This window comes from Kryptolebias marmoratus, linkage group LG22, assembly GCF_001649575.2.
Source record: "Kryptolebias marmoratus isolate JLee-2015 linkage group LG22, ASM164957v2, whole genome shotgun sequence".
NCBI classification, from domain to species: domain Eukaryota; kingdom Metazoa; phylum Chordata; class Actinopteri; order Cyprinodontiformes; family Rivulidae; genus Kryptolebias; species Kryptolebias marmoratus.
Genome location: NC_051451.1, coordinates 16,826,589 through 16,847,696, shown reverse-complemented (window position 1 = coordinate 16,847,696; position 21,108 = coordinate 16,826,589). Strand labels below are relative to the sequence as shown.

General features: G+C 42.7%; 1 protein-coding gene across 6 annotated transcripts in view; it reads right to left on the bottom strand.

Annotated features, from left to right (window-relative positions):
* Window positions 1–288: 288 nt before the first annotated feature.
* LOC108244429 (transcription factor COE3) overlaps window positions 289–21,108 on the bottom strand; it is a gene marked incomplete at its 5' end in the record, with an annotated part of 64,585 nt that continues 43,765 nt past the window's right edge. Inside the window, 8 exon segments of one of the 6 annotated variants that reach the window (XM_037973616.1) lie at window positions 289–560; window positions 1,820–1,987; window positions 2,408–2,593; window positions 2,911–3,082; window positions 3,300–3,365; window positions 8,870–8,958; window positions 19,294–19,420; window positions 19,560–19,693. In XM_037973616.1, the coding sequence (XP_037829544.1) occupies window positions 529–560; window positions 1,820–1,987; window positions 2,408–2,593; window positions 2,911–3,082; window positions 3,300–3,365; window positions 8,870–8,958; window positions 19,294–19,420; window positions 19,560–19,693 (974 nt within the window). 6 annotated transcript variants of the gene reach the window in all.

Sequence of the window (21,108 nt, the reverse complement as noted above, 5' to 3'; positions counted from 1 at the left end):
ATATATATATATATATATATATATATATATATATATATATATATATATTTATATAGACATTTGTCTCGTGTTGTTTCATATGCTCCCTGCTCTGATCTGTGAATAAACTTACAGTTTGTAGTATTTTAGGAGTGCAAACGGGCTACTTTTTTTTTGTTTGTTTCATTTTGCTTTGTTTTTTGCTTGTTACTTGTTAGTGATAACCTGTGAACTTGTTTTTTTGTGTAGTGTATGTTCTCTTTAAATAAAATAAAGAAAAAATAAAGTCCCACAGAAAAAAAAAAAAAACATAGTTTGTCACGAAATCCTTTTTTTTTTTCTCCGTAGGTCGTGAAAGTCATTAAAAAGAAAAAAAAAATCTTCTCTTTTTTTTTTTCCTTCTTTCTTTAGAACAAGCGATTGACTATACATTACACCAGCAATTCTGCAGTGTGCTTGTGTGAGGAGGGGAGGGGGGGAGGAGGGGGGAGGGAGGTGTCCCGTGAAGTGGTAGTGTGTCGACTGGTGCTCGAGATGACAAAAGTGCATTTACATTGGAGGGACGACCAGGCCGGACATGGCTGGGGGACAAAAAGGAGAGACAGAGACAGAGAGAGAAGAGACATCAGTTGATTTGTCCAGAAAAACTAAACAGGGTAGCAAATTTATTGAAACCTAAATTTGGTGCATGCATGTCTGTATGTGTGTGCCAGTGTGTGCTTGTTTGAGACGAGCCGTTTGACAGTGCACAAGCGTGTGAATGTATGCCTTAATGTGCCTGTTTGCGTATGTGCCTGCGAGTGTTTGCCGTGTCCGCCAGCCGGCTGCTGTATGTCCTAACGGGGGAGGTGGGGTGGGAGAGTTTAAAAAAACCTCCCTCTTGCTCTGACATTTCAGCCCTCAGCATGCCAGCTCTGCTATGTGTGATATTTCTCCTGGCGTTGGGGTAATGGCAAACAGTGGCCCAGACTCCCAGGAGACCCAGCTGTGGTGACGGCGGAGCAACAACACGGTCACTTCCCACAATGCCACAATCCTACGGTACCAGACACTCCTCGGATGCTGCTCAGATTCATTCCTGTCCCTTCTCTGCCTCCTCTCATCTCTCTATCGTTGCCTTTCTGAAGCTGAGCAGCACATTAGTCCTGCATTTTCCCCCAAGTTGTGCCTTTGCGTCATTATCCAAGAGAGATTAGGCAAGATCAAAGGTAGCTCCCGTTATTTCACCAAGACCATCTGCTTGGGATATCATTAGCAACTGTAGCTCGTCCTCAGAGTTTATATATTCAGTATTTTCACACGTTTTAACAATTAGGCAACTAGTGAAGTGCTAGGATGATATATTATTATATTACTCTGAGTATATTTGTAGAGTCATGGTTGAAATGCTTTTAAGTTTGCCAGCGCAGATGATGGCAAGGCATTGCTCATTAATTTCTGCACAACATGTATTAATAAGTATGAACGTGTAGCAAGATGAACTTTAATTTCCCACTTCATTAAGCCCAATGTTATTAATCTTGGGGCACACACTACAGCTAAGCTTGTTTTCAATGCAATCATGTTGGTCATGACACATGCACAAAACCTAATAAACATAATTACTGAAACAATTCGGCGAAGGTCTCTTCCTGCGACATCGGAGCAGATCATTTGTATGTAAGGGCAACAAGGATGCATGTTTGCCATCCTACACTATTGTATGTGTGAGTGTGTGTGTGTGAGAGAGAGAGAGCATGCTTTATGGAAGTGTGTGTGTGTGTGTGTGTGTTTGAATGCAAACTGAAAGGTGTAAATTGGCCTGTCAAAATGCATATATTTGTAATGATTAATCCCTCACCAAACCGGACAGAGGCCTGAGCAGCGGTATCTGACCAGTAGTCCGTAGGGAAGGGATGAGGGGGTGAGGGGGGCTCACCTTGCAGTCCGTTGCCGTTGGCGCTGGTGCAGGAGGGGGGTGGGGAGGCCTGGGGTCGGACCACAGGGGCGAAGGCGCTCTTTTGTTTAACTGCGGAGACGACAGGGAGGGCAAGAGGGAAAGAGGGAGGGCGAGAGTGAGAACGTGCTGTGAGTAGTGCTCGAGAGGGAGAGGGCAGTTAAGGTAAGGTCGGGATAGAGTTACTGCCAGGAGGACACATGATCAGTACTCGCAGGCCCCTACGATCAACATCTTGTCCGGTTGAACAAATACAGGTGGCAAATAGTCGGAACCCACCTAATATTCCTGCAGTCCTGAGCCACATGTGTGTTCTCTGAAGTACTTAAACTAAACAAGCTCCCGTGAATGAACCGTAATATATTTTTACCGTCAATAATATTCCAGGCCTGTCAGAAATAATTCATAGGAGTGAAAACGAATGTGCGAGCTGGAATTAAATCAGCAGCAGCTTAGTGCTACGACAGCGTGCAAGAGTGGCAAGCTACTCACTTCCATATGGGGAGTTGGCAGAGGATCCGTTGAGGAACCCAGGGGAGCTTGGCACTCCCAGGTTCATACCGGCATTGCCGTAGCCATTCATGCTGTTGCTGACTGTGTTGTAGCTCGACTGCTGTGGGGTGCTGCTGGAGATGTAGCCCCGAGGGGACACGCTGCTGGTGTTCCGGCTGTAGCCCACTGAATAACACAGGTGGAAGATGGACATTTATGTATTCATTTCGTTTCTTCTGTCGGATTTATAAGAGAAACGGTCAGGGATTAAAGTAAATGATAACAGAGCGTTGCGAGTGCAAACATTTTTAAACCAAATCTCGACTACTTAACTTTATAATTATTTAAAAACGTGCGCTGTAATAATTTATTGACTACAAAAGAAGGAAGTATGTGTCATTTTATTGTAAACCACCTGGAATTCTTTTTTAGGAGCAACTGCAGTCCTGTTGCACCGCCACTTTTAGGGATCTCTAATTTATGAAATCCTTGAAATCACACACCTTGGTCGTTCCCTTGTGACTCAGACACATTGACTGCTAGTTGGCTGCTGAAGGAGTTGACTCCCATCATGCCGTGGGAGGCTGTGTTAGCGAGAGAGGGGATCTGGTTGTGGTTGCGGGGAACGCTGTACAGGGCCTCTGCGATGTCAGCTGCCCTCTTCAGAATGATCTCCTGAGAGGTGAAAAGAAAGCAGAGAGTTTCTTATTTCCACTTTTCTTAACATAGCTGTTTTGTTTTTTTTATGCATGTTTTATGAGTCGAAAACGAAATTGCACTACAGTATTCTTCCAGGAAAAAGTGGCGAATACACCTTTTGCCTATATTATCAGAAGATTATTTGGCATTTAGAGATTAAAACGTGCTGAAAACCGTTTTTCGGGGCACAAACCTGATTGTTATGGGGCATTCCGTACAGGGCTTCAACAAGATCAGCCGCCCTCTTCAGTAACACCTCCTGAAGAGAAAAAACATGTAGCATGAACATAAAGCCTGAACAGATATTTGTCTTGAACCCCTGCCCAGCCTAGAAAAAAGCCACCACCTGAATGTTTTAAGCAAATAGCTGAGACCATCATTGGAAATGTACAGCAGGATTAAAACGAGTTATTTAACCCTAACTGATTAAAAAAAGCAGCCCCTTGTTCTGTAATAAACAAGTAAGATGCTTGTTTAAAGAACCCTCCTGCTTAGGATGACAGGACTAGACTAAATCTTTATAAGAGTGGTCCAGGAAGCATCCGTCATCATTTTTACTGCCCTGCTGAGAACTTTCGGTATGTAGTGGAGAAAAATCACATAAAAGTCTAATTCTCCAATCAAATCAAGATCGTGGCTAAATGACTAGTGAAAATCTGGTTGTAAATTCTTGATGTGGCATTGCATGTCCCAGTGCTTAATGATTCTTTATTGTCATGAATTCATGTGGTTAATCTGGGCTGGTGGACCAAGAAAATATAAGCAAGTTTTTCGTTTTTTTTGTTTTTGTTTGTTTGTTTTTTTTCGTCAAGGCACTCTACACCCAGCAACAAGAACACAAGCAGACTTGCACGACAAGGTTGCAAAGCGCTTTCAGAAATGTTTACATAAATAAAAGCCATCTTGATTTAAGAGGCTCCAGAGGTGCATTTATACGGCACTACCATTTTGCTCCTTCCAACCATGCAGAGCAGTGAATAATGTTCCCTATCTTAATTAAACTGGCATAGTCCTTTAAAAACAACACCTCACCCATGATTCTGGGCTTCACGTTTGCTCCGGAGTTCAGTGCCGAGTCCCCTCTCTTCAGAACAATAAAGTGAATTAGCTCTGGGTTAATCTAGTTCTGTTGTAATGACATTAAGGAATTTTTCAATTAACCTCTTTGACTGGCTGTTGCAAAGGACTTCACAAATGACTTCCCATCCAGCAAGAGCTGGGTGCTTGTGCCTTGGGGACACGGATGCTCAGGATGTGGTCTTATCCATGTCTGCATGCTTGCCCCCATTTGACAATGCGGATTAGCTGTGTTGCTTTGGCTCTTCACAGTGAAAATGAGTTGGCCCCAGATCCTGTTCCCCCCACTCTGTTTTGGGGCTTTCAGCTAGGTGGGGTTTGGCCCGTTTGGGTGTTTTTTTATCTGCTCTTTGAATTCAGCACTTACAATTAAATCCCTCTCAAGAAACCAGACTGCTCTCTTTGTTTTCCATAATACACAAGGCAGTATGCTCTATGAAAACTCTCTCCTCCTCTTAGAGTGCATTTAATCTGACAAAGGCAAGTTGCAGACATGGCTGTTGTGTGTGTTTTTAAAATGCTCTCTTGTTGTCACCTGCTGGAGAGCAGAGATTTGTCGACTTTGCTGTTAGAACTCTGGTTAAAAGCAATGCAAATCTGTCACTAAAAACATCTCAGATGGTGCTTGTTTTCTTCCCACATTCACTGTGTTTTCTTTTGCAGGCCTTGGTAATTTGTCTGAAGTGTTCCATCACTTGGCAGTAGCAGTGTGGGATTAAGACGGCAGCTGCCGTAAATGAATGTAAACACAGCCTTCGCGCCTTCAAACAGCGGCCTCCAAGACTTGGCCTGCATCTCCAAGGCGCAGCGTATGTAGTGTGTACGCTGTGTGTGTACGAGCCCTTTCATCCTAAGGAGCATATCTACCACAGTCCTTGATTTATCAAGATGAATCACTGTAGAAGCCACTTGCAGCGTATGCCATGCTCTCTTATAGAAACATATCGCTTAATCCACCCCAAGTTACCGGATGGGTGGCTCTTAGAATGGGCATTTACCTCTGAAATTGGTGTGTATGCTCAACGTTGCATGCATCTAGTTTGCATACAAATAAAGAATTATGGTTGTCGTGAAGCAGGTAGACTAAATGAGAGGACCAGCTGTCTTGATGTGTTCTCATCAGGCAGAACAGATTTCTCTCTCTCTTGCTGAGTGAGATAAAGTGGTTTTCTTTCTTTTTGTCTGCAGTTAATAATTACCAATAATCTATTCTATCATATTTCAAGATCTCCTACATGGCTCTCAATTTTAAACAACAATTAAAGCAATTAAGACTGTCGCGTTCGCAAGCCATGTTTCATTCTCTGTAAAACGTCCTCTCCCTCCTTGTCCATATGGTACTTTGCAGCAGTGACATAAGGACAGCTTGGAAAAAGGAGGAGAGAAAACGATATTGCCTCTCATCCTTAATCTGTCGTTTACCGCGTGGTGTCTTAACTAACCGAGCTGACTCGCAGGGCTATGCTTAAGTGGCAACCTAGTCATATCCGAGGATGATGAGAAGTGCTGCACCCAATCAAGGAAGAAGTTTGTTTTCTTCTGACGAGACGCTTTCATGCGCATCAGCTCACGCTGTGAATACGATTAGCACAGAATAGTGTTCCGAGGGCATTTCCATGTAAATCTCAATCCTGCTCCAGCATAAGTGTAATTGGCTTTCTTGTCATGGAGACATATCTGAACACACCATGTTAAATTGAAACAATTAAAGGCTTCAAATGATTTCTGCTGTTCTGTGACAAATGCGTGACTGATTTCTACTATTGTTTGCAGTGCTTTGCATAAAGGTCTTGCGCTGCACAAATGTCTGAACGGGGCGGCTCAGATGACTGATCACCTAAGATTTAGAAGCTGCTTTATGTTATTGCCGAGAAGAGAAAAAAAAAATAATAATAATAAAACTGAGAGGAAGAAATACCAAATGGTGTGTTATAAAAAATATCTAACCATAGCGAATCCAAATGTGAGTCTTCAAGCACTAGATTAACATGGATGTTGTATTTATATTATCACAGTTAATAAAAGAGGGCCTAGGTTATGTAGCTTGGAGTGCTAATGCCATTATAAAACTGTAAGGCAATTACTCTGTTAGCTCTAGCCTGAGGTAATGAATGCATTTAGAAGCATAGGGCCATTAGATGAAGGTACTTCAAAGAGCACAGGAAGAGAGATTCATTTAAATACATGGGTAATTGCTTGACATGAACACATTTGTAATATTTTTTTCCTTGTGGATTACACAAAGAATTGGAAAAGAATGGGCTTCGGCTCATTTTGGGGGGAAAGAAAAGAATCCAAAGCAATCAGCTTAATAATAAAACAATATTGAGTTTCCACTTTTAATTTCATAATGAATCTAATTTGTTACAGAAGAGAGAAATTGAGTGTGATATAATGTGATATCCAGTCTATTTGTCCATTACTGCCAGAGGGCACAAAATGGTATTATAAATTGTCTGAATAGAAAATTGTTTTATAACAAGATCTTAAAAAGGAGGGTGAATTCCAAAGTCTCTCTTCACTTAACGCAATGCCCGCAAACCAATCTCCTTTCTCATCACTTGACTGCTCACACTTATTACTTTCATATTCACCCTGGACTTTGCATTGAATTTTTATATCTCCACTCCTCCCACAGGGTCAGACTGTCATCTACGATGTTGTCTTAGAATTACGAGGTAAACTTCAATCAGGGGCAGCTTCCCCCCTTTTTTCTCTGTGTAGCAACAATATTAGCGTGCATCCCTTGCTATCCATGAGCACTCCCATATTGGCTTTCTGTCTCCTTACAATTACCACGTGTCTTACTGGTCCCAGGGAGAAGGCTGGTGGAAATCAATAGTGCAGTAATATTATCAACTGGAGGGTGAAGTCATGGGAGGGAGGGGGGGATAGAGGCGGTGAGTGGGCTTGGTGTCGATTTGCCTTTCTGCTAATGCACACCGCGCGTCCTCCAGCTTTATCTTCTTTTTATAGAGTCTCCCTGCCTCACCTGCACCCTGTAATGGCTGTTCTCTATATGCTGTTTCTGTTCTCATTCCAAATGTACATGCCAGCCTCAGCCCGCCGCAGGCTGTTTTATTGGGAATGTGCTTTTGACCCCGAGAGCTGACCCTCAGATGGCAAGCTTAACAATGACGAATCACTTGGTGGGATCATTTACATGCCCCCTGAACCCCATATTTGGGTCCATTAGAGAGCAAATCAAATATTTATGTTGTTTATTGGAAGTGCAGGGTTTCATCTCACTCTGTGATTGTTTCATGCAAAGGCTGGGAGACCGTGCTATATTAAGTATACGCTCACCCAGGAAACTAATCTTGGGCTCAGTGTCAAAATGTGTCTGACAACCAGCGGTGCTTTGTATTCAAGGAAAGAAGTGAGCTTTCTCTGTAATAAAACCGTGTTAACATTATGTCTCTGTTTGCTGAAAAGAAGTGGATTTCATAAAAAAAAAAAAGAAGAACAAAAAAATTGTGTGACTTTATAAAACTGAAACAGTGTAGTTAGATTCACCGGTCATGCAGGCAGAGATGGAGCAAGTCATGTGGATATTAAAGGTAAAGTGTACTTTTAGCTTTTGGTCAACGTTTACACGTGATATTAGAGTAACATTTCATGTCTAGGTGTAGCTTCTTCTCTCCACAGGGACCGGGTCTAATTGAAACACTTCATATACCGAACCAACGACTAGCTGTGATGTTCCATCTCTCCACGTTGCCTTGGTCAAACATCTATAGCCAGCACACAGTCTGTTCTTTATTAAATTGTCCATTGGACATTAATAATATTGCTGTGTTGCTTGCTGGGATTTAATAGATAAGGTCTTTAAAGGTTTTACAGTATTATTAAAACTCTGAGGTGGTCTCCACTTTACTACATGCCGAGGGGTTTTGAATTGACTAATCAGTCATATTATTACTTTTGACACATCTGGAACATCGGTTATCAAAATGGTTACTGGCAGGGTGGCAATTAGTGAAACACACAGATAGATTGTATCAGTAGGATATGGAAAGAGTGAGAGAATCAAAAGAAAGCAAAGGAATAAAGGAATCAAAAAAAATTCTGTATGAGAGGGGAGTTTAAAAAACAAAGAAATCTATGCTGTTTTATCACTATGGCAGCCTTTTTATGTGACACACCAGTGTGTCGAAAAGCTGATGTGGCTTTCAACTCCTTAACCCAAGTTGAAAAAAGGAAGAGAAAAAAAAAAACAACAATAAGAAAGCCAAAGCATAATAACATGCAGTCTTTGTCTATTAGCTGCAGTAAGACTAGAGGGTTTACGGCACAGGGTTCTGTAAACAAAAGATTAAACCAAATCGAGCCGCAGAAAATGAAAGGAAAACATGAGTGGGGTAATGAGGGTGCAGGCGTCGTTTCTGACCAGATTACCATCTCCACAGACTACTGGAGAGGAAAACGCCTGATTGAGCTATTTTACCACACAGAGAGCTTACGCCTCTCTCCACACACAAAACCAATACCATTACCACACTGGTTGGTGGGTAAAGCCACATATGTGAAGCAAAGCTGTTAGCGCTTAGGGTCACAGTACTCTGCATTGATGGTAATGTTGTTCTGTTTATTTGTCACACTCAGAGTAAAAAGACATTAAAAGCCAGACAGCTCTGTGTCATTACCACTTTGAGTGTTTCTGCACAGCACAGACACTGTACTGACCTTTGGTAACCTCTCAGGATCGCCAGGGTGTCTGGGGATGACCTTCTGCAGCCTCTGGAAACCATAGTCGATAGTGGGCTCATTCAGGGCTGAAAGATAAAACGGGGAGATGAAAATTAGAGCCATTTCAGAGCTAATTTTGCAAGAGTTATAAAGAAACTAATTGAGGAATCTGTTAGAATTTACTGTACAAAAGTCATTTCAGAATCCCTAATTTCAAAGAAACCTCAAGGGTGATACTATGTTTTATGAAACATTAGCAGCTTTGAAGGTAGAAAAAGCAATAGAAAGTGACACAAACACCTCTGACACTTGTGTCACCAAGTGCTATTCCATTAACATCGGTGATGACCTACATCACTCTGAGAATCCTTCCAAGGGACCCTCCCTCTTTTTATCTGCTTGGGAATATTGACTACAGCAAACTACATAGTGGGGGTCTTTTAATCTAACAGAGCTTTAATAATCTGTGAAAGTCTGTCCACACATTGATCTAGTGTAAGTTGCTGTCATTTCACCCTTCTGCACCAACTGTACTGCAACACTGGGCCCGTGAAATACGGCAGCAGATCCCATGGAGCCATTAATCTCTCCCACCCCTCAAATAGTAATCTGGGGCATGAGGCATATTGGGCGATGAATCAGAGGCACAAAGTAAATGAATCATAACCCAGACTTTGGTGAGAGCAGGGCGTTTTATGTCTGACAGTCCTAATGGGTAATTGAAGGTTTCCTTACAGCTCCGCCTGATTCTAAACAATCATGTGTACTCTCATACAGAGGGTGAGGGGAGGCAGGGCAGAGGGGAGGAGGGGTAGGAAGGAGGAGAGCAGTGTAAAAGGGGAAGGAACGACTTAATAGAGAACATCACTTCTCAATGTAGATATCATTTTCAGGAGAGTAACTCCGCCGAGCAAGGCGCTTCATAAATCAATGGCTTTCTATGGAGACTAATAAGAGCTGCCTGCCTCTATTCATTGTTCAGCCTGTAATTTGGCCCATCACTCATTACTCAGCATGTAATTTCAGCATTAACACCACACAGCTCGCTGAACCTGCTGAACACCAGAGAATGTGGAAGCAAATGAATGCCCCCCCTGCAATCACACAGACACACACACACACACAAGCAGAGCCACAGAGGCAAAAGCCAAAGACTCAGGGTAGAAAAGACAACACATATTATTTCTTAATATTTCGCTTGCCCCCTCTCATCTCAGTGCTCATGCTCTCTTTAAACATAACCCACACAAATATTGGACTTATTCATACTCGTACTTACAACTGAACACACGCACCAGTTGTGCCAAAACCTGAATACAGTAATTGCCAGCTCGGCCGTGATCAAATGGAGCAATTATGTGTTCAAGCATGGACAATGCGGGGCGCTAATCGATAGTAATGATCCAGCTTACAAATACAGTGGTATTCAACCCCTATAGTCCAGACACACCTGAATAAACCCCATGCCACAACTACATACACTGCTGGAAATCTGATTTGACATGTCATCATGTGTCCTGGAACGACAAAGGTCTGCTTCGGAATGTGGGGGAAAGTCATCTCCTCCTTATTAAAGGATTGATCTGCAGTATTGATCGTACATGACAAGGCTGTAGCAAGGAATTTGCCCCCTTTTCTTTTGTTATTTCTACTCCCCCTCTTATCTTATGCACTCTGGCAGTCCTGTACGTGTGTGCATATGTACACACACACACACAAGCGTGTGTGAGTGCCCGCGCCCTGCTGGAAAAAGTGTATGTGCACGACAGCCCTGCCAGACCCCGCTGCTCAGTGTGATGTAAATTGTGTATGTGTAAAAAGCACTCCATAATCAGGCCATCCATCATCAGAGGCTGTCAGTGGGCTCTCTCAGGGTGATACATCACGCTCTCCTGTCCTCTGCCTCAGCTGGGGCCTACACAACCCGCCAGGCATGCTGGGAACGCAGCCGGACAGACGTACAGTATGGGACAAGACATAGGTTGGAAGAGGTGCACTGTTTGACATGCCTTCCCAATGATAATGATGCCCTACTGTAAATGCCAGTCTAAGAATGGTGAAGAATGTGTTTCGGAAGGCTCAGTCTTTAGAGCACACTTCGGATCGCGTTATCAGTATCCCTTGCTTTGATCAGTAGAAATCAAAATGTGTCAAATCAAAAATTATTTTCTTTTAAACTGGCCTCTGTTGCGCTTAAAACCCAGTCCGGCGTTGTGCAGTTGCAGTTCAAGCGTCAGGCATGATCTTCACATGTCGACATGTCGCCATCTCATCTATCATGGAGATGATCTTTGTAACAACCCCGGCGTAATGAAATTGGTGACACAGACTGCCATCTGCTATTGATTTCATGCAAATGCTTTTGACAGCTGATGGAGACTTGCATTAGCGCTAAACGGTGCTGTCAGTTGATGAGTTGACAGTTTTGTAGTCATAGCATGTACACTGGCGCAGACAGACACAGACAATGTCAATAATCCTGTAAGAGCTGCTGATGATATATACTTAGCACTTATATTCAATCTAGACAATAAATGTGCAGTCATTGCACTGCTCCGCGCATTTTTTCTTCCGTGCAAAGATTTTCTTTCATCTGCTGAGCTTTTCCAAAAATCATTGGGATGACTCTTCTTACATTTTCCTGCGGCACACGCATTGACAGGAGCCTTTTCACACTTTTACCCTCTTCACCTCAATGTCTTTTTTAATCCTTGACACATTGTTATGCTCTAACTTCTCACTCATAAACTTGACTTGCTTTTTGAAGAGCAAATCTAGCTCTGCGATGACTCCAAAATTTGGAAGGTCAAGTAACCCCCCACCCCCACCCCACCCCCCCCTCCTTCTCCCTCACACACACAGGCGTGCACACACACACTTCTCTGCCCATCCTTACCCCTTCTGTAAGGCTTCCCAGTCACTTCAAGGAAATATGAAACCCTCCACACACATCCCATAAATCCTGCACTGGGTGGGGAGTCTAGCCGAGGGGAGGAGGAGGGACAGAGACTACTATGGGAGGCATGATAGCAGAGGGGTGCGGGTAATTATGAGGTGGAGAGATTGTGTGACCTCTCACCCCTGCTGCATTACTCGCCTGATATTAAGATAAATTGCCTGATTTTGGGTAAACATATGCTGCAATTCAAACTGTCAGCACTGGTTTGCTCAGGGATAATTTGTATTGATCTCCTGGCTTCTTCCCCATTTTGCTTACTGACCTCATGGATAATTAGAGAAAAAGAGACACGGGGAGGTAAGGCAGGGCTTGCATTTGAATACTTTGCTGGAGAGATGAAGAGCACATGGGTGCGGGGGCAGAGGGAACATTAGACACTAATAGAATTTTCATTTTCTCTCATTTTCTGCTCAGATTTAGACAGGTTACATGTTTTGTTCAATTATATTGCTTATGTCTCTTTTTCCTGCCTGGGTTAGAGATCCTCCATGTTTTAATTTCCAGGATGATGGAAATTTTTCTAACACAATGTGACAGCAAATATGTTTCAAATTTAACAGCTAATAACTAAAAGAATTATTGCCACATGTGAGCGAAATTAACATGATAAGTGGCAAAAGCTTGGACCTGCGGAGGAGCGAGCTTCTGCTCTGTGAAGGTTTGGAGGAACATTTTTATGAATATTTTAGTAATTCTCTCCAGAGAGTGAATGATCGTGTTTCAGAATATGAAGAAATGGAATGCATGACTTGGTGTGCAGCTGTGACCGTATCATTTCCTTTTTTTTTTAATAACACGCATGCGCACGGGCGTCCGTGGCAGGCCTTCAGCTGAATTCCTCTGCCTGGAATGTGCACTTCCCAATCTTATTTTGATCTAACGCCTCAATCTGCCGCCCTTTCATGCAGCTAACACATTTTCTGTGAGAGCTCCTTCAGCAGCCTCAGTCCTACCACTTTACTTAAAATGTAGAGTGGATCGCTTTTACATGGCATATGAGTGTGGTCTGCTGCTCCTTCTCCATGTTCTCTAGAAATAGGACATGAGTAACCGCTCTGAGGAAACAGTGTAACATGGCCGATGCTGGCAGCCAGAAGTGCTTACATGGCAATACAGCTCTGTGTGCCTTTAGTCTGTATAAAAGTGGATTCAGCATGTGTATTGACTTACAGTATCAGGGTATAAACATAGGGAAATGTTTGAGCAAAGCAGTAAATTCAAGGGAAATTGTTCCTTGTTAAGTCTATGAGCCTGAATGGAAGCTTGCACAGAGTACTAGCATTCCTGCCAGCCATTACTGCTTATTACGATAACTCTATCTTTCCAGGAGATAAAAACCTAGCCTTGTTGCCATTTGCCAGCTATTACTTTCGCTAATTATACTTAACTGCTTCGAGCTTATCTCCACTCCTCCTACACCATTGAGCAGTTTTTTTTTCTTTCCCCTTAACACAAATTAGAGGTGGAGTGGGAGTTGGAAAGGGGGAGACAGATAAACAGCACAAGCAAGAAGTTCATTCAAGTGTTATTGCATTTGTGACTTGTCAAACCGTCTGACTGAAGCCTTCGAGGCACCTGCAGTCTGTTAGATGTATGCAGTTCACAGCACTATCAACACAAAGAATGACCTCTTCTAAATTCAAAAGTATGCAGGAGCCTATTGGAGATATAGATAAAGTAAATAACTTCTCAGTGTTTCTGTAAGGAGTTAAAATGGAATGATGTGCAAACAGGAAGGCAAAGTAATCAAAAGTCATGCTGCTGCTCCTCAGTATAGATATTTTGCAGGGTTTAAAGAGTAGAAAATATGCATGCAGATGTAGAAACTATCATATAAATCAACCAAACCCAAACCAAGTCAAATTGGAATTTTCACAGCAAACCCACGCAAAGCAAACCTCATCTGTTTTAACACTGACCATATCATCTCCATCCACTGTAGCCAGTTATCACTCAGTGATTCCATCTCCAGCAGTCTCAAGATGAACAGGAAATTAAAATTTCAAAGATCTGCAGTTAAGATAAATCAATGGAGACAGATCAATGTTCATTGAAATTTCATGAACTTTGAGCCAATACAGATGAAAAAAGCTCGACAGTTACAGTCTCCCACAGATATTGCTCCTGCAACAGATAAAATGTAATTAACACGGTTAAAAGGGAGCAATGGTACAGATTGCACATCCATAATTTCAGGCTTGCCTCAAATCGGTTGTATTATTAGAAAGGGCCAAAGACACCTGTTCAATCCTCTTAGATGACATCTAAAGTATGTGTGCCACTTCTCTAAGGACGTCAGCGGACTTTCACACATTACCGGCCAACAGAAATCAAATGGGTTCCCTTCACAGCTGATTGCAAGCGCAAATTAATATTGTAAAATGAAGATCAATACATGGACGGGGCACAGATCGATGACGGCTAAATTACGGGCGAATTTTCCCCCTCATTCAAGATGAGTTGTGTTTTCCTCTCAAAGTCAATACCGTGCTGCCTCCCTCATTCATTTCTCAATAAACTTGCCGATGAATTTCAATCAAAATGCAGCAGTTGGAGGGGGGGGTTGGGGGCTTGAGTTCTTTTAAAGCCCGTTGGGTGTGGATCATGCTGAAAATGGGGCAAGAGGAGGCTACAGAAAAGGAGGAGGAGCAGAGAAAAAATTCTCGTCTATCAAGAACCCCCCCCCTTCCCCCTTTCATCGCTCTCTGCCTTTTCTATCTGTCTTTCTTGTTGCAAAGGACTGATGCTGTGACTTAGTGAGAACAATCCATTTTAAGAGCTATTAAAAAAGCACACCTATAACGATATAGTGGGACAAAAAGAGGGCCCAATTAAAATTAAATCAATGAATACTATCCTTATTGGAAAAAAAAACTCACCAGTACTTTCATTTTTCTCGTGAAAGATAACTACGAGACCACTTCATAGAAAGGCGTAATGGGGAAAATACATGCTCAACTGCAAGCACTTATTTCAATCAATTTCCTGCTGGATTTCACAGGTCACTTGCTGATAACACGCTGTGGAATAATGCCACAGTGTGCTTCTCAAAGCCTACCTGACAAGCTGCCTGACAGTGGGGGAGTGTGAGCACGTGTCACGTCAGCCCTCTAATTGGACACAAGGACCTTCTTCCGTGGAACCTTGTCGTGATGCACACAAGCTCACAAGGCCTTCAAACCAGGCCCATCTAACTTGGCAAAGAGTGTCTGCTCCACTCCTGTGGAGCTAGTGCTAAATACCAGCGTTGTAATGAGACAGGCCGGTATGGGGATATGGCTAGTGGATAACATGCTTTGACACATGCTTAAACCATTATGCCAACTGGTTACAACCCACTTCACTGTGGTGATGACATTTATAAATGCTTGTGTCATCCTTCCTCATTGCTGCACTAAGTTTTTTTTTGGGGGGGGGGGGGATCAGCTTTTAAAGAAGAATTCAAAATGCTATGTGGTGTAGATTTAAAGAGTATAAACACACAACCCCTGAAGTATTTGACGTGTGTTTGCAAGTCCACCTCAGAAGCTGATCTGTTTACATACTTCCTTGAATGCCTTTGATTATAACATATCTTTCAGTAGGCCACACCCCATCACTGACCAGCAACTAGTGAAGTACCAAGCCCAACCCTGCAGGACAGGAAATGAAAAGGAAGCTCTCCATCTAATCAGCTTGTAAGTCTGGGACTTCAAAGTGACGGCAGGGCGGAGAGGATAGGCTCAATTCACCAGCTGGACAGCACAGGGCCCTATCTGATGTGCACTGATAAAGACGTCTGCGCTTGTTTATTTAATTCTTGAGGAGGAAGAGGGGGCATCCAAAACTACATTACATGTTGTTAGCCTTCTAAGAGTGGATCGGGGACACCGTTGATTTTGGACATGACTATTTAAAGCACTGACATATTGTGTTGCCTACTAAGTTTGGATGGGCATACATAGCACATGCAATCTGTTTTCACCTTGATAAAATAAGAAGCATATCTATAGAGAAATCCTACTTCTGCACTATCAACCTGTTTCTTTTCACTCCCTTACAGGGTTGACATTTCTTGATCTCCACCAGTATTGAGTGAAGCACACATGACCCCTTTGTCCTTATGTTGATGAATGACTGTCTCATACCCATTTTGTCAGATTTTGGTGCAGTGGAGTCGATAGCGTCACCTTGACAAGGAAACTTTGTGATCCATCAGCCCTCAAGGCTGTCTGGCCACAACTAAGGCCTGGCAAGAATGGCTCTCTGTATGGGGCATCTGCTTCATCCAAAATCCTTCATCCAGTGTGATGCAGTCTTGTGAGGTCGAACGAATGGCTCTTATTACTGCTGCTTTACAGTGAGGGGGCGAAAAAAAGAAGAAAAAAAAAACACTTGACTTGTACTAATAGCTGAGAAGCCATGCTGGTCACCAAAGGTCTGAAGACGAAGCACCCTGTCAGTGCCCAGCTTGGGAAATTAGCAAATAATGTTCCCTTCCCCCTGACAAATATGTGACAGCTCGCCTTCGCCAATCATTCTCTCCTAACGTTATGATGCATGTCCTGGATCCCCACCGGAGGATACAGGCGAAGTTTACTGACCCTCAATTTACCCATGACAAATGGGGTCCCGGTAAATGTGCGTTTTCTGGGGCGCGGAAGGGGTTCATTTTAAGCAATCCCGGTTATGTGGATGTCACTGATTAGGATAAATAGTGGCTGAGTGTGTTAGGACTGCTTGCAGAACCATATTACCAGGGGCCTGCATCGTTGCCCCTGGAGGGGAGCTCTCATGGAAACTTAGCCAAGATAAAAAACCAAAAGCTCTGATGCAATTAGGAGCTTAAATTGGATGAATTGTACAGTCAAGTTTTTATTTATGATTTACTCCTTCATACAGCTCTGTAACTAGGCAGTAAAATGGTTAGGAGGCAGTAAATGAGGCTGAAAATTGAGACTTTTTGTTTAAGATATTTGATTAAACCAGCTTGTGGTGTTTTTGGTGCCTAATAAAGTGTAAAGTATAATAAAGTATCGACTCAGGTGCAACCATGACTTTTTCCTTTTGATTTTCTGCAACCTTGCTGACAGTTGATTCTACAGGTCTTGTCCTGACCAATAGAAAACCAATACATGGATTAGACAGAGGACAAGCATGTAAGCTCCAGGGGACAACACTCTATCTGCAGTTTAAAAAATAAATAAAACAACAAAAATAGCCAATTTCTTACTGCTTTAAAATGTGTCAATGAAAGCCATATATAACTCCCATGAATCAGCCAGCTACAGCCTACTAAAGTTTATATAGTCTGTCTGTTTGTCTCATTAGTGTTTTAAACATTCGATAGTCAATGCCAACAGGATTATTTGACATAGACTACAGGGTGCTCTCTTCCTGAGAATAGATTGTGAGTTTTGGAGCCGTTCCAGGGTGCTAACCTGAGTGAGGACGTGTCCCTCTGCTGCTAGAATTGACTGTAGTCTCCTCTGTGTTGACTCTTGGTAATTTGTGATAATTTCTTAAATTGACCGAGTTAAATCTCCACAATTAGGGCGGTGGTGAAAGAGGAGCCAACATGAAGAAAGAAAAAAAAAAAAGAAAAAAAATAAATCCCAAAACTTACTCTTTTCAAGCTGTGTTCTCAAGTCACGCTTGAAGCCAAATGCTTTGATAACTAGACCTTTGATATGTACGTGGTGCTCTACAAGAACACTCTGTGCCTGTTTGACAGCATTCTGTCACTACATGTCCTTCACCACTCATGTAGTGTGCTATTGCAACTCCGAGCCTTTTCTAATCTATTTCTGCACATAGAGCCATTTGTTCAAGTGCTATAAATCAGTAAGGAAAACTCTGGTTCTTAAAATGAGCTGTTTCATTTTTAAATACACGATCCACTCTGTTGCACTCGATGCATCAACCAATTCACATTTTAATGTCTGAAAGAAGCCGCTAACATACTTTTATCAAGCAATTATTGTACATATGGAATCAATGGCACCTAATTCTTGTGTTAGGCGTTCTGCTCTCTTTAACGGTTTCATTCTATCAGCCGTCACCTGCTGTACAATCAGGGTGAGACACAGAGGGAATAGAAAAGCTAAGGAGTTGGACCGGTCTATTGGTGACTTTCGCTTTTAATTCACCGCTCTAATCAATTGTACCCCCGTTGCCTCCAGGGGTAATTGTATCTTAATACCAACTGGAAGTGAGAAGGGAAGACGTAGAGGAAGAATGGGGGAGAAAAATCAACAAAGATAGAGAGAAGGGGACACATTGCTCCAGTAAAACCTGATGGTAATCATCCCAATCCGCTTAGCCTCTGTGACTAATGGGGTCTGTTCTTCAGGGACCTGGCACTTTCACTGGGGTGCTATAGAAGCCATTAATGTCTTAACTTATACACCTTCTCAGGGCCGTGCAGTAACACATGTACACACACACACACACACACACACACTCTTTTCCACTCCCCCTCATTTACTTGCACAGAAACAGTCACACACACACACTTGCGCAGCCACAATACACTCCTGTTTCATTATCCTGGTGCCTTGTTGGCCTCTGCTCCGCTCCTGCTAGGGAGGTTAAATGCAGGAGAGCTGGCCCAGACTGCACGGTTGGAGGAGAAGGGGACAGAGGCTGGGGGTGGTAGTTTTGGAGGTTTGGGGATTGAGAGAGGGAGGACTTGATGAGAAACAGCTGCCCCAGAATGGAGGGGTCTGGTTCAAGACTTTTTTTTTTTTTTTTTTTTTTTTCTAGGGGTTACTCCAGCCCTGGCCTTGCGGTGCTCAAGGCCAGGGCTGTGCTCAAAGCCTGGGACTGCTGGGAGGGGAGTTAAAGTGCTCCGACGCGCCCCCCCATTTCATTCTGCCCATCAGAGTCAGAACAGACAGAGGCTTCCAGGTCAGACAGGCTCTGACCCTCGCAACCTCTGTCTACTCACCAATGATGACAGATAAGACCACCACTTCCTTCTGTTAGCCAAAGATAATCAGATCTTTTACTCCGGGTGTGAAACTCACACTCCCTTTTTCTCTCACACGTCTCTCATCTCTTCCCACACTTTCTCTCTCATGAATTCATGTTGATCACACATGAGAATAACTTCAGACACACTCATTCACTTAAACCCGGTTATTGATTTTCTAATTTGATTCATAAAAAAATGAAACCGCATTTGACTGATAAATTCAGCAAATTAACAGAAAGCATAATCTGTTACACTAAATGACAAGTAAAGACTATTGGGAGAATGAGTTATCTCGACAGTTTGGGTTTAATAGAGTTTGGAGCAACATCTTTTCACTAACTAAGCAGATCGTACACATTTTCTACATTTGTGAAGCCCAGTCACTTTAATATAAGTGCCTGGGCTGATTGTTAGAGGCTCCATCCTGTGAGAGGAAGGTGGAGGAGTACAGTAGAAAGCCTGTAGAAAGGAAAAAAAGAAAGACAGGATGAGAGGGTTTTGACTCACCAGTGTAGACAAATCTCCCAGGGGCACCTTTGCAGAACTGCTTGGACTTGTAGGACAGCGTGACTTCCACAACACCAGGGATGTGCCGAGGCGGAGTCTGAACACGGATGGCGTGGGGAGTTATCAGCTAGATAACAGAGGAAAAAAAAGAAACAATGATTCCTCTACAAAAAAACAAATACATTAATTAAAAATGCTTCAAAGCATGTGACGTTGAACAAGTTTGTATTTTTAAGCGACCTATATAGCAAAACCAAAATGCATACCTCACTCCATACAAGCATGGTGCCGAACACGACTTGTAGGCCATCAAAAAAGTTGTCCCCAATGATGATGACAGTGGCTCCTCCAGTGGTCCATCCCTCGCTTGGGCTGATAGCCTTGATGCATGGGGTGGCTGCTTATCCAAGACAAAGAGAAGAGCAAATTCAGCACCTATATTTTAACACTCAAACACGTCTCTGTTCACTCACTCGGACACGTTACTGCATCACCTCTACGTTCAGCCCTTCGTGTCTTTCTCACAAAGACATATTATGGAAATTGCCCCAGAAAAAAAAAGGGGGGGGGAAAAAAAGAAAGAAAAAATGATGGATTTGTCCTTTAAGGCATGAGAATCAAAATCATTTATCAGCGCAGTGGAGTGGTGTAGTTAAGCAGACCCTTCAAATGGTCCACTTCACAAAGGCTAAACGCCAGGCTCACCAGGAAAATGATTTGATGGAGCAAATTATGTGTCAGGGCAAATGTAGCTATCAGAATTGATTAAGCATGCACCCGCATGTACAGTAAAAATTTTAAAGTTGAGCACATCTTAAATGAGTCAAGAATGCAGGCAGTTAAAGTGGAAATGACAAGCTAAAGCTTTGCTGCTTCATGTTATTTCATTACCTTTGTTCTACAATACAGTGCGGGCACACTGAGTGTAGTTTCAGGTTTCATAACGTGAAATGTGCTCATGAATTATTCAGATTGAGGGTGTTTTTATTTATTTATTTATTTTTTGCTTTCTTTTTGTGATCGATTCAATCCATTTCATATTGTTTATTACAATGCTTTTCATCTGGCATGACTTCTGCTATGTAGCTCTGCCATTCATCAACACTCCGGGTTGTTATTATAATCTAATTTGAGTGATCTTTCGCCTCCCCTTCACTGTCATTTGATGTATTACCTTAATATGGTGTTCAGCAAAACACCATGTTTACAGCAGAAACAGCATGACAACTAGCCATAAAATAGCAATATCAAATTTAATCCATTTTCATCAATATCTTTTAATGCACGATAAATTGTGGGCAGTTTTTTTATTTTCCTGATCCTCAAAATGCGCACAACTATTCCTGCAAGTTCCCTTTTATTCCCTTTTACAAGCTCACTTCTAAACCTCCTTTATCCTTTCCATCCAGTAAGTAAATCACAGTCAGCCATTGTTGTATGGATCACCTCAGACAAGACATCTCCCTTTGTTTGCCTTGCTGTTGGGTCTGTTCAGGTCATGTTTGCTCTCTCTCCCTGCCCATAAAGTGCACACACACACATTGGTACTACAGGGAATCTGACTTTAACAGGCGCTGTTGACTTCATGCTAATCGCCTCGTACAGATTTTCATTTGTGAGGCCTGGAGGAGTGACATTTGCTTTCCTTAATTGCGAAGCAGAGCGTCTGAAAGAGGACCAACCCTCCATGGGCATGCCGGGCCCCCTCTAAGGGCCTGACCTTCATCAGTGCGGACGATTACAGCAAATAATTCACCCTTCAAAATTACTGTAAACAAATTGACTTTGGGGATGAGAGAGAACGGAGGAGGGATG